We start from the raw sequence: 13,884 nt of genomic DNA, 5'->3' as shown, positions 1-13,884 counted from the left end.
AATTAAGAGCGTATTATACGCTCTGGACATTTGTACTCAAAAAATGGAACGCAGCTGGAGGAAAACAAAACTAGAGGTATTTCGTATTGCTTGGCGGTAAAGTAACCTATCCTACAGAAAAGCATTAAAAAAGCATTTCATTACTGAAACATAGAACATAGAATTCATAAGAAATCAAATGGAAAACATAGAATTTAGGGGAAAATAAAATGCATTTCACAGGGCCCTAAATTAAAACATAGCTCCTCTGTTGAATTTAATTATGAACAAAGTTATGTTTACCTTCATTCTCAAGGTCTAACAAATGTGGAAAGCACTTCCTTGCCCATTAATGGAAAAATTTATATCATGATAAATATCAATATTGTATGATAGCCTATTTTTATAAATTTATCATTAATAGTTTCCTATATTGGTAAAAAAAAAAAAAAAAAAAAATCAGAAGAGCCGAGGGCAAAAGAGAGAATGATGAGTTGTTTTTCCTTATTAGAATTGTGAGATATAATCTCAGAACTGCAAGAATAAAGTCAGAATTTTTAAATATAAAATCAAATTCACCTTCTTTTTTTTATTCCATTGCTCCATAGACTTCCACTTGAAAACAGTCATTTTCTGCCACCAGATAGGTTCCGTCCACAAAAAAACCTCATACTGTTTGGGATCTGTAAGACTATCCCACTATCTAACATCAATTTCATTGAATAACAGTGCTTATCGCTGGGTGACAAGCTCTTGTAATAGGCAGAGAATATTTTAAAAATGACATCTAATCAATATAATCAGTAATCTTTTTAAACCTAACTATTTTGTACCATATCCGTTTAACTCTCTCTCCGTAAAGGCCATCTCTCCTGGGTTTTCAGCAACCATGATGCGCGAGCATCCTGATTGTTTACAAACCTATAATTGGTCTATAGAAAATCTGTGGAGGGAGCTGAAGCTTTGAGCTGCCAAATGACAGCCAAGAAACCTTCAGGATTTAGAAAGGATCTGTAAAAAGGAGTGAACCAAAATCCCTCCTGCAATGTGTGCAAACCTGGTGACCCCTGTACTTGCCAACAAGGGTTTCTGCACCAAGTCATGTTTTGCTTGAGGATGAAATACTTATTGACTCACTGAAATGCAAATCAATTCTAACCTTTATATAATGTGTTTTTTCTGGATTTTTTTGATTGGCATTCTGTCTCTATCCACTTAAATAAAATTAAATTACAAAATTAAATAAAAATTACAGAACATTATTGTTTTTGTAAGTGGGCAAACATAAAAATTCAGCAGGGGATCAAATAAATATGTTCCCCACTGTGTGTGTGTGTGTGTGTGTGTGTGTGTATATATATATATATATATATATATATAAAGTTGAACATTTCTGCGTTTAAACCCTCTATCAAAGCTGTGGCTCAACAGTAAACTTAGAATATTCTCTCCTCTCATGCTGATTCGTCGAGGTGACTGGATACACTGTGAATATCTCATATATCACTGTATTGGAGTTTTGAGTCAATAGAGTGCATGGGGATTTGCACAGTATTAAAACTTCAGCAGAATAGGAAGGGTCTCAACAATGTTCAACAAAGCTCCCCCTGCTGCTCCTGCACTGTTGGCATTAGGCTATAAATCTCCATCACTAGCCCTCCTTCAGCATTTAAACACGGAATAACAAGCTCTAATTTCCAAACATCAAATAGAACACTTCAGATAACAATGCTATTCTCAACCATTAGAAACCATCACACAATTACATCATCCATTAGGATAAGCCGTTAATGGCCAGGGTAGCCTTCAAACCCAGTGGACTGGGAGCTCATACAGGAAGTTTCTTTTTGTTTTCCTATTCCATGATGATTTACACCCAGTTCCCACCTTTGATGGGCTGTATTTGGAGTGGTATCCTGTTTGGTCTGACGAAGTTTCTAATTCCCAGCAGCTCCTGGGTCCCACTACCCATAGTGTACAGTGGGATATTCTCCGCTAGAGAGGAACTCTGCGACCTGACTGCCACATCCTGGCTTATCAAAGCACGGAAGTGCGGAGAATACATGGATGGAGTCTCTGTTTCAACACCAGCCAGTCTCCAATGCGGGCCGCTGTCTGCCAGAGATGTGGTCCACCCTCGTACTGTACTGCAATGAGATAGGCTTTAAAATCACGACTAGTCTAGTACTGAATAAAACAGAGAACATAGTGCTGGATGATTTCTTACAGTATTCTCGGTAGGAACATGTCAGGATGGTTAAATAGTCATCCAACAACTGATTAGTTGGCTGACTAGTTGATGTTTTAGCATATTTTTTAATTAGCATGATGTTAAGACCTTCTGTTTTTGAGCACAACAATGCATGTTATATAAATACTCTACAGTGTCTCACAAAAGTGAGTAAACCCCTCACATTTCAGCAACCATATTAGTATATCTTCTCAAGGGACAATACTATAGAAATGAAACTTGGATATATTTTAGAATAGTCAATGTGCTGTTTGTATAGCAGTATAGATTTACTATCCTCTGAAAATAACTTAACATACAGCCATTATTGTCAATATATCTGGCAACAAATGTGGGTACACCCTAAGTGAACAAGTCAAAAGTGTGTCCAAAGTGACAATATTTTGTGTGAGCACCATTGTTATCCATTGTCATTGCACTTAAAGTGGAAGTGATGCAGTCAGTTAATTAAAATTATTTAGTCAAGTGATTTCCACTTTGATTAAAAAAATATATAAAAAACATAATAATAAAAAAAAAAAAAAAGATGTTTTGTTATAGCTTTTGGAGCAAGGGGCACCGCCATCTTGCCGTACAACCGCATTACAATCTGAACAATCGGATCAGTGCTGCTTCCCCATTCTCACGTGTTTTAAGTTGTGTCATTTAAATATTAAAGTGTTTTAAGCCATTCAAGTGTGAAACAGCACGGAATAGAATTCAGTGCGGTACACACACACTGTAGACTTTTCTGAAAGAGATTTAAATGCGGTACTCTCGCGTTGTGAATGTGATAGATCATTTCTGTTTTCACCGGCGGCGGCACTGCACACACAGACACAAAACAAAGTTTTAGCTCAGACAGCACGCGAGTAGGCTGCCAAATTGAGCTTTCTTTCCTGCCTTCATCAGCAAATGCACACAAAGCGCTTCGGAATGACAGTTTAAGTATTTTTTTCGACCCGCACTTTACCACAAACCAGCAGTTTCACGACTTCTTTAACCCCTAATAGTTCCTACTGCTCGGTCCCAACGCCGTATAAACTCTACTGCATAGACAATTGCACTTATTATGGAATTAACAGTGCTTTCAAGGTCATCTTCATTCATTTCAAAACAAGAATGTGTTCAAAGTGTACAAATTACTGCACTTGCCATCAGATCGAATCAACCCTGTGACGTCACATGTGGTGGTACTGAAAAAATGGCGGTACCCTTGCTCTAAAAGCTATAACAAAACAACCTTTTTTCTTTAAAATGGTTACATTAATCATGTTTGTTATCTATCTATCTATCTATATATATATATATATATATATATATATTATTATGTTATTTTCCTAAATAGTGCAAACTTGACTGACTGCTTCATTTCCACTTTAAAGAGTAACTAAACCCTAAACCAACTTTTTTTAGTTAATGATCTATAAGAATGGGGCTTTATTAGTGCTGTTCATTGATTCGAGTAACTTTTTTGACATTTGAGTATAAAGTGTTTTAATTCTACAATATATGGTGTAAAAACGTCTGAGTGCTGCCCTCTTCAGGTTGAACGGTGGCTACTGCAGTTGATTTTTCCTATTGGATGTTGCGGTGGCAAGTGACGTAAGCGGTGGCAGGTGACGTAAGCAGTTTCCAGCTCACCACACCCCTTGGTACGAGCTACCACGCCCTTGGCAGTATAAAACCATCTTGTTCCATCAAAATCACTGTAGTGAGTCAGGAGTTGGAATTGCGAGTATTGAAAACGATCAGGATAGACTATTATAGCATCTATTTAGCACATCAATTATAGAGTTATTTAGATCTTCAAGTTAGCATAGATTTATCTGTATTTAGTACAGTGGTCAGGATGGTACGTAGGTGTGTTGCATGCAGTGACAGCACTGCTGGACTGCATAGTTTTCCCAGCAGACTTTAAAATTAGGCGCCAGTGGTTGCATGCACTTGGCCTGGAAGACCGCGAGTTCCCGCCTAGAGCTGAAGTGTGCAAACTGCATTCTACACGCGCTTGCTTCTCCAACGCAATGGAGGTGGAAATGGGCTTCTCCACAGAGCTCGCACTGAAAAGTGGCGCGATGCGGGAGTTAAGACCGCAGTTTGAGCCAGTTGCTCAAATTGATATGAACAGACACCTCGACATCCTCCACATCAGGTGAAGGTGGGGGAGAAACTCTACTTCAAATGATCGCTCTGTTGCAAAGCTACTTGCGTCATTACAGTCACTCTCCATTTTAGCGTCTCTGACAGCAGCTGTCAATCAATCCGTCACTGCGGGTCTCAGGTTCACGCCGCACTCGCTCAGCCCCGCCCTAGGTTCGTCCCCTCTATCTCTGCTGTGATCTGCCCACTTTTCAGCATTTTTCAAATATTGTCAGTGGGTGGAGTCAGGCTCTGACCAGTGGTTTAGTTACCCTTTAATATCCTCCTGGGCATGGAGTTCACCAGAGCTGCACAGGTTGTTGCTGGGATCCTCTTCCACTCGTCAATAATGACATCACAGAGCCGCTGGATGTTTGACACATGGTGCTTCTCCAACTTTCTGCTTAATAGGGTTCAGGTCTGGAGACATACTTGGCCATGCCAACACTTTCAGCTTCAGCTTTTGGGGGGTTTTCTACTGGGTACAGTATCTGGTACCTGGTACTTTTTTCAGTACTACTTCGGTTGAAGTGAACTGATTGTCTGGAGAGAATCGTCACTACCTGTATCACTAAACTTGTGACAGAAACACAACAGAACCGCTAGATTTAAATCAGCACAGTCAGTGAAGGATCGAACGTAACTGTTTTGAATGAGCACACCTTTTTTTAACAGCCAAAGAATGGCTGTTTCATTGTCTGTTGAGAAAGTACAGATGTACCATACTGAGCCATGCCGAGGCAAGTCATACCACGCAGTGGAAAAGTGCAATAAGCTTCAGTTGAACAAGTAACCTGCTTAACCATGTTTGCATGTTTTGGGTTGCATGTATGCTTTTGGATACAAACCACTTTAACCTAGCCAATGAACTAGGTCATTTAGTGTTCAAAAGTGACACTAAAAACACCACCAACTGGTTTTACACAGTAAACCACAGGTAAACAAAGATAACTCTAGCCTAAGGGTGGGTTCTTTACAAGGCTGCTTATATTTGCATGCTTACATTCACTATCTTAGCAACATCAACTCAAAAAAACTAATTACCAGCAATTTATAAATTATTTGAACATTTTTCACCTTGGAGCAACCTGGGCTTAGTGTCTTGTTCAAGGGCCCGGTGATGATGGTGTGTGGGGTTTGAAGCTAAGCTCTTTTCTTTTCTAGCCCAAATCATGAAGAACTTGACAATACAAAACTTCTCATGAATGAGTATCTTTCAAGTAGGGGTGCACCGAAATTTTGGCCGCCGAAAATTTTCGGCCGAAATAAAAAAAACAGCCGAAAACGTAAACCGAAAATGAATGTCAGCCACCGCTCCCATCCGTGCGCAAGCGCTTAGGTTTCACTCACGGTCGAGCTGTTATCACGCGTCTGCCTATCAAATATTAAGCATGTCAAAGGGCTGTCACAATCAAAAAAAGCTTGTCACAAAAGCTGCACAATTGATCGGACCAACCAACACAAGTTTCGAAAACGAAAACAGGGAATCGATTTTAACGGCCTTCTCTCGGAGCGCGTCCAGCTCGTCACTATACGCTCGCAGCGAACGCGCGTCACACAGCAACTGCAGGTTCTGACACACACACACACACACACACAGAGCCTATTAGTGCATAATATCAATGTAGCCTTCAGTAATGTTTTTCATTGATGTTATGGCAGTCCACATTGCTGACTTGTGCGCGTCTGAAGCACCCTCTTTACGTTCGCCCTAATGCCTGTTTAGTTGTCGGTGGATTTGCCTATATTTGGCGTTGAAAAACGGATCAACGCCAAATATAGGCAATTTACTAACGATTCATTGAACACTTTGCCTATGTCTCAAAAATCGAACAGGATTTTTTTTTTCACAAAAGTGACAGCCCTATACGAGAGGACAACAAAGTTGCAATATGTAACATTTGTTCTGCAAAAATCTCCAAAATTGTGATAAAAATATTTTATTTGATGGAACATAAAACTTGAAGAATAATTATTATTTATATTTATTGTAAAAAATATTTTATGTTTTATGTAACTGTTAATAAAAGTTTGATTATTATATTCAGATTTTTCAATTCAGATCCATTAAATCCAAGCAATATATACGTTTTTAAAAGAAGCCATTTTCGGCTTCAGTTTCGGTTTTCGGCAAAGTGCATCCTAAATTTTCGGTTTCGGCGCAGAATTTTCATTTCGGTGCATCACTACTTTCAAGGATTTGATGCCACTGTATTTACCCAGTACCTTGTAAGCAAGACTTTGATTCAAAACTGACTGATTGCCCTTTCACCTGGATGCTGCATAAAGCAAGTCGGACAGACTTGAACTATCGCTGGCAACTTGTATGTGCAATATGCATCAGAGGATCAGTGAATGAGGTGTGGGTGATCTGTGGTTGTGCCTTCAGCGGCTGAGACAGAAGAACAGGTGCATAGCCTGTGGGCTTCTGTGGTTCAACTAAATGCTCAGCTTTTTTCACTCAAGCAGTGAAGCTTGTCTTGGCCTTCAAATCAAATCGGGCTTGAGCCTGATGAATAAACATGAGAGTCACCGTGACTAGTGACCTCAGAGCATCCATTTGGAGATCAGCCTGATAAACCAACTATTTAACACACCATTAGCACTGAAAGTAGACCACAGAGACATTATATGAGCCTAAAGACCTTGTTTAGGTCCATGTCTTTGTGTTTTGAGGCCATGTAAAAGATGACAAAATTCACTTTTAGCAGATATTCACATTTAAGATCATTACCATAACTAACCATATAAAAGCCACATAAACACTTTAAAATATTAATATAAAATAATTAAAATATGAAAATTTAAAGATAGAAAATAAATAATTATACAAGTCCTGACTAAACAAAGAGACGTTCTTCATGTTGACTTTATCAGTGGGAGATATGAGGTCAAATCTTTGCAGGTCACCTCCTGACAAAACATAAAAGACAAAATTCATTAGCACTTTTTTTTCTAAGACACAATCCACTAATGCTTTCTCCAGACTTAAGGTTTTCTCCAAACTACAGGTTTGACTTAAGGATGTGGAGCCGAGATGGAGTTACGGAATCCTGACACCAAGGAGTACCTCCTACTGCAGGAAGACCCAAGAGGAACTCAAACTTAAGGGTAGGACCCTAGATATGTAACATGATGTAGCATGTCATGAAGTTTCCAAACCCAGCTAGGAAATCCAAAGACGCCTGGAGAAAATGACACTTGTGTTCCACTGCCCCAATGACATACTGTGAGCAAAAGCCACCAGGCAAATAATCGATCAGGACGAATCCCGGTCTTCACCACCCAGGGGCTTCTGTGTCAAACCTCTCAATTTTATCCAAGCTGTGATACTTTGAAAATACACCCGGGAGAGGGCTACTCTAATTTTAGAGTGCCTGAGAGTTTTGGAAATCTAATATGCTTGAGCTAATTATAAAGTGTTTAGGAAGAGCAGAAATTGGTCTCTGGTGTTACAGATTTGGAGTTAAATCGTAAACACTGGCGCTGCAGATGAGTGCAATGCTAAGATGGTCTCCAATGGTTTTAAGCAATCGAGACAGATGCAGAGATGATTGTTTAATCGCATCAGTGCAAAACCACAGGGAAACAAGTTCAGGTGTACGTTTGAGATTAAAATACAGAGAAGATACTTCAAATCTTTAAATCTTCAAATCAGCCCTGCTAAAAAGACAAGTTAAGAACCATCTTGAGGACATTAGCACAGCATACGCTGGCCTGTTTTATCGCTATTAAAGGATTCAATCACAGCAAATCAAATACATTTTAGTGCTTGCAGCAGCCAATAAAGTGTCTTTATAATAGTAAATCACTTGATCTTTACCTCTAGTCATTGACTTCCTCGTTGCATTACCTGACTTGCTCTCTCACTCAAACAGACAGCCGAGCTCAACTACTGCTGTTGCTTTTGCCAGTTAAACTCAAACCAAGGATTAAATGCTCACCAGGGTGAAAGTTAAACAAACAATTCAAACACAGTTTTCATGTTCCAGGACACATATTTTCCATGACCCAATATGATTTTTCAAAAAAAAAAATACAACCATCAGCAATGAAACATAAAAACATAATAATTCTGACTTTTGTAGCTTAATGGCTTTAACACGCTAAAATAGTCCATGAGAACAGTGAACAGTCATTGCTTTCTGTCATTAAATGCAATAGTGCAGCACTAACCATTAACATGAAATCCATTTGCCGTAGATCCAGTTTCAATCACAACATCTATGTCCACAAGCTATGCTAATAAAAGTCTATTAAGGAAAACCAGAAGCTGCATTACTCTTCAGGATAAAGAGATTTCACATGCCTGGTAGAGATTAGAGCTGCAACTAATGAGATCAAATATACACGACTGCTCAAAATTTAAAAGGAGACTCTTCTGCACCCCAAAGCTGCATTTATCAGTAAAAAAGTAGTATTGTGAAATATATTTTTACAATTTAAAAAAAACTGTTTTCTATTTTAATATATTGTCCTGACCTGTCTCCAGTGTCACATGATCCTCCAGAAATTATTTTAATATACTGATTTGCAGTTCAAGAAAAATGTATTATTCTTATCAGTGTTGAAAACATTTGTGCTGCTTAATATTTTTTAACACTGTAATACACTTTTTCAGTATTCTTTGATTGAACCAAAAGTTCAATAAAACAGCATTTACTTGCAATTTAAAAATCTTTTGAAACAATGTAATTGTGATAAGTGATAATATTGTCATTTTAAAGACCATTTTATGACACTTAATATATTATCATAATGTAACAGCATAAGAATGCAAGAAGGCCTACACACTTCCAAATGACAACAAACCAACAAAAAGTGCAAAATAGAAAAAAGAAAAATTCACAAATAACTTTAATGGAGATTTTTCCATCTACAGATTTTACCCTGACCTTCTTTTCTCTGTAAACTACAGCGGTCAGATGTCCATATGCACAAAGACACAGATCCCTAAACAAGACCATATCTGCAGATAAGACTGTGTGTGAAAAGTGCTTATAACTGCACAAAATCTAACCTGGCATACTCTCTGTTGATGTCTGACCTCAGTTCCTCAGTCAACCATTACATAAAGTTTCCGGTTTGGCTGTAAATGATCTCAGGTGCCTCAATAACATTTGAAAGGATTAAAATATAGCAGCTGTATGTGATCCAGCTTGATTTAATAAGAAGGCCACCAAATGCACAAAATACATTGAGATTCCTCTCACAAATTAACCATATACAGAGTCAGGGAACAAAAAAAAAATTACGATAGGATCAGTTGCACCCATTCACCCAAGAATCCACTGTGTCCTTTAATAACGGAAAACCATGGGGACACCCAGAAGAATGAACTCAAACCTGAAGAGTTAGAACTCAGAACAAACATTACAGCATTGGCCACAGACACCTAGCACATAAAAAGCACTGCTCTGGAAAAACATACTAGAAGCGTAGCTACAATGATGTGGTTTCCATGACAACTACAAAGGCCCAGATTTAAGCCCCACCCCTTTCGATGAGAGGGGAGGCAACTATGCATGGCATGAATCCCAAGAGCGACAATGATAAAGCTTTTACTGAGCACGGTAAAACCTTTTTTTTCTAAGCCCACTGTTGATGAAAAGGACATAAAGTCTGTTTAGAGTTGTGTACAGTACAACCTGTACAAACATACACTCGTACTGGTGTGCACACGTGGTTTGGAACAGTCCAACCAAGTTTTGAACATTCTAGTGAAAAAAAAAGTAGGTCTGACACACAAGAAGTACAAACACCCTTCGATTTTATGATCCATCAACTGAAGGAAAACCTCAACCTAGTGAGAAAAGGGGTCTGACTTCCTCTTGTCCTTACTGGCCCAAAGTCAAAAGTGAGATTTGTCCGGACAAAAATACTTACATAATCGAGCATGCTCCTAATCCACACACTGCCAGCACTTCCAGTCTCTTTTCAGTTCTGCTTCTTGAGGAAATGGTTCTATTCTGAGAATCCTGACCGGAACGTCCCAAAGGAAACAGCCCTGCGACCTCGCTGCATACAGTATGTCCAAGTCAAGTATCAAAGCGGCAAATGTGCGAGAAGTTTACTGGCACCTGATTTCAATGCTGTCACATTGTGGAACGGCACCAACATGACAGTACAGCATTCCCGAAAAACTGTTATTATCACTGAGTATTGTTAGCAAGTTATATAACACCAATGGGGCAAAAAAGGACTTTGAAAGAGTTCACGCTGAGGACTATTAAGCTGATAATAAACAATGATCAGATGTGATCTGTGACCACATACATCATCATCCCAGATGAATTCATTAATGTTCTGATAACCACAAGACAAGTGGCTGTTCATGTCGCTGTGATATCTAGATGAAAATACATTTTATAAAATGTAATAAACTGAAGCGAGAGTAAATATTGTAATACATGTTTTTAAAAAGTTGTAGCAAGGTCACTTTAAAGGGTGTCAGTTTTGTTAAAAACAAATTACAAGATCCAAATGATAAGCTCCAAAAAAAGATATTTAAGTCATTTACTCGCCCTCATGTCTTCTGAAACCTGTATGACTTTATTGCTTTAGTGGAACAAAGAAGGAGACGTCCAGCAGAGTGTCCAAGCTGCTCTTTTCCATGAAATTATAGTGAAAGGGGACTGGTGTTGTCATGATATAAACTCGTAATTCTAAAGGGGGAAAAGTCTGAATTTACACTGTGAGATGATATAAACTCACAATATGCACAAAAAGAGAAAGGGCAGGGGGGGGCAATAAAATTTTGCAATTGCCTTTTTTTGTTTTATTCTGTGGCGGAAACAAAGAGACTTTTGAAAAAAAGTTACTTAGAATTGAGATGTAAAAAAAAACCTGAGTTCTGTGTTTATATCTCATAATTCTAAGAGCTGCGAGAAACAATGTCTGAATTGTAATATCTTTTTATTATTTTTTTTCCCATAAACAAGCTTCCATGGCAAGCCATTCACTTTCACTGTATAAAGAAGAGCAACTTAGACGTTGTGTTAAAAAATAGCTGTTTTTGTGTTCAGAAGAATAAAGGAAGTCATATGGGATTTGAAGGACATGAGTAAACAATAACAGAATTCTCACTCTTACCTGATTTTTGATAAGTGCAGCTAACGAAATTAGATTTGAAGACTAAATAAATTATCTTATCTTACAGCAAACTGCATCTAATATGAAAAATGTATACTGATCTAACTGCAAACATGTTTACATTTTTTCATAAAGGCAGAAGAAAAATAAAAAGCATAAAAGATAAAAAGATAAAAGATGCCTAAAAATTGTTGACCCTTCCTTTAGTAGAGTTCAGAGTTGCTATGTTTTCTGGACACCCATCTCTATTGGCTTATGTTTGTTTGCAAGCAAAACAAACAAGAAACTGTAAGTGACTTCACCCAAACAGTGAGTACATTTGTAATTAGCTGCAAACAAAACATAAGAACTGCTCAAAAACAATCCCCAGCAAGGCTGATAAATTGTGGGGGCAGCAATGAAAATAATCCTACAGGCTCTGGCCATCTGCAAACAATAAATAAATGAGAAGAAGACTCTACCAGATAATCCATGTAATTCCTCGATAGCTTCTGGCTGTTGTCTGCGGAAACCTGAAGTCCTGAGAAAAGGCGACTATGAAATGAAACGCTGGTGTTAATTGAATGCATCCAAAAGTCTCGATTTTTTTGACTGCTTTGGCTTTGGATCCCCCGCCTCTCAGATGTGGAAAATAATTTATGAATAAAGCGGCTAGCAGCGTTAGCTGTGCACTCCTCTTTCTCCGTACATCCCGCGCACAATTATGTGAATAATACAAGTCGTGGTAAAAAAAAGATCCAGGTTTGTTGATACATTCAAAAACATTACTATACGTGTATTTTAAGTTGTAATAATTCAGACTCAGGTGTATATATGGCGAATGCACTACAGTTTAATGGTGAGGGCAGAGAGAGGCGCTGTTTGTTGTGTGTTCGCGAGCCACAGAGGCTCGAGCATCACGACTTCAACGTGACGTCACTGCCACGCTGAACTTGACGTTCATTCATCCAACGCGGAATTAAATTCTTCATTGTTCTTTTTTTAAACCGATAGCTTGTATAAGTGGTTACTCTTTCGACGCGTTGAACATTATGATTGTCTTTGTGCAATACTGATAACGCGGTGTACTTGCTAGATATGCGAACTACGTCTAAGGGATCACGTGATCGTAGATCTTCCTGGGGGTTCTTTAACATCAGGTGACAAGGAACTAAAGGTGCCAGATATTTGTTTGACGGTGGCCTCTACTGGTTAAAGTAATGTATTATTCTTCAAGAAGATTGACAGGATGCCTACAGTAGTGTGTTGTGTAATCTGAGAGCATACGTCCATAGAAACGTGTCCTGCTCGTATTCTTAGTTTCTTTCATAATGCATAACTTTTTTCCGTTTACCTTTCTTAGACAGCACACGTACGCCTGTCTGTTGAAGACTGCTTCATCTGGAAAGCATATGCTGTGTACAAACTTCTGATAGACAGTTTTACATACATTCTAAATCATAAACATCCTAAAGACATTTTATAAACGTCTATTTGATATCTGATACGTCCAATAGATGTATTGTAGATTAGCAAAAATTAAAAAAAAAAAAGATGTAAATACAGATGTAAATGTAGACTTCAAAAAGACGTGATGCACATGTGCTATCATCAGGGTTAAGTATAAGATACACATATTTAAGTACAGAATAGGCTACATTAAAGTAGATTGGACGATGTGCTCAAAATAAAAAGAAAGTAAAAATACAAATACAAATTTTGTTCATGCTAAACACTTAATTTTAAAACAAAATGTTTGTCAGTTTAAAATATCTAAAGATGAGGGGTTCTTATAATGTTTTAACATAATGCATCATGTTTATTTATACATGAAACGTTTTGAAACAACTTTTGACCAGTGGCCTAATACTCATTTGTGCGAACAGGCCATAATTGACATGCAATAAAATTACAGTTTAGGCACAAATAAAGTTCAAAGGTTAATTTGCTACCTAGTATAAACACTGACTCTGACTGCACAGTTCTGTGAAAGGGAATAAAATGCTCTGTATGAATTGCACACTTTTAGATGACATGCATGTTAGACAACCCAGCGGGCACCTTGATATCATTTTGACTTTAAATAATAGTCAAGCCTTGACCAAGATACTGTACCAACATTTTAAATTCAATTTGGACAGCAATTTCTTCCAGTGGTAATTGGGTTAAAACAGTAAGGAAATCCCAGTCTAAAATTGTTTTAATGTGTATTCCAATATGTTTGACATTCAATTTACATCAAATCAACATCATGTCAAGTTTTGTCAGCTTGATTTGCATATTTGACGTTCATTCTGATGTCAGTTTGATGCCTTTTCAACCCAGCCCACTAGAAATTTTACATTTTATGTGTCTATTTAAGATTAGATTATTTTCGGCACAGTGATTTGTATGACAGTTTAGGTCTTTAGCAACTTATACATTTTCAGGCAATCATGTTAGTAATCTTTTTAATCAACACA

The 13,884-nt window shown here is 37.9% G+C and overlaps 1 protein-coding gene across 3 annotated transcripts in view; it reads right to left on the bottom strand.

Annotated features, from left to right (window-relative positions):
• Positions 1-12,454, bottom strand: part of LOC132132093 (ADP-ribosylation factor-like protein 15) — a 55,904-nt gene extending 43,450 nt beyond the window's left edge. Inside the window, exon 1 of one of the 3 annotated variants that reach the window (XR_009429003.1) lies at positions 11,905-12,454. Coding sequence is in view for 2 of the 3 variants with exons in the window: in XM_059544340.1 (XP_059400323.1) it covers positions 11,905-12,012 (108 nt within the window). In the remaining variant the exon portion in view is untranslated. Of the gene's footprint in view, positions 1-10,237; positions 10,397-11,904 lie in introns of those variants that run through there. The other 2 variants (XM_059544340.1, XM_059544342.1) reach the window with 2 other exon arrangements.
• Between the last annotated feature and the right edge of the window lie 1,430 nt (positions 12,455-13,884).

Source organism: Carassius carassius, chromosome 49 (genome assembly GCF_963082965.1).
Source record: "Carassius carassius chromosome 49, fCarCar2.1, whole genome shotgun sequence".
Lineage (NCBI taxonomy): Eukaryota > Metazoa > Chordata > Actinopteri > Cypriniformes > Cyprinidae > Carassius > Carassius carassius.
This window is presented reverse-complemented; position numbering and strand designations above follow the sequence as displayed.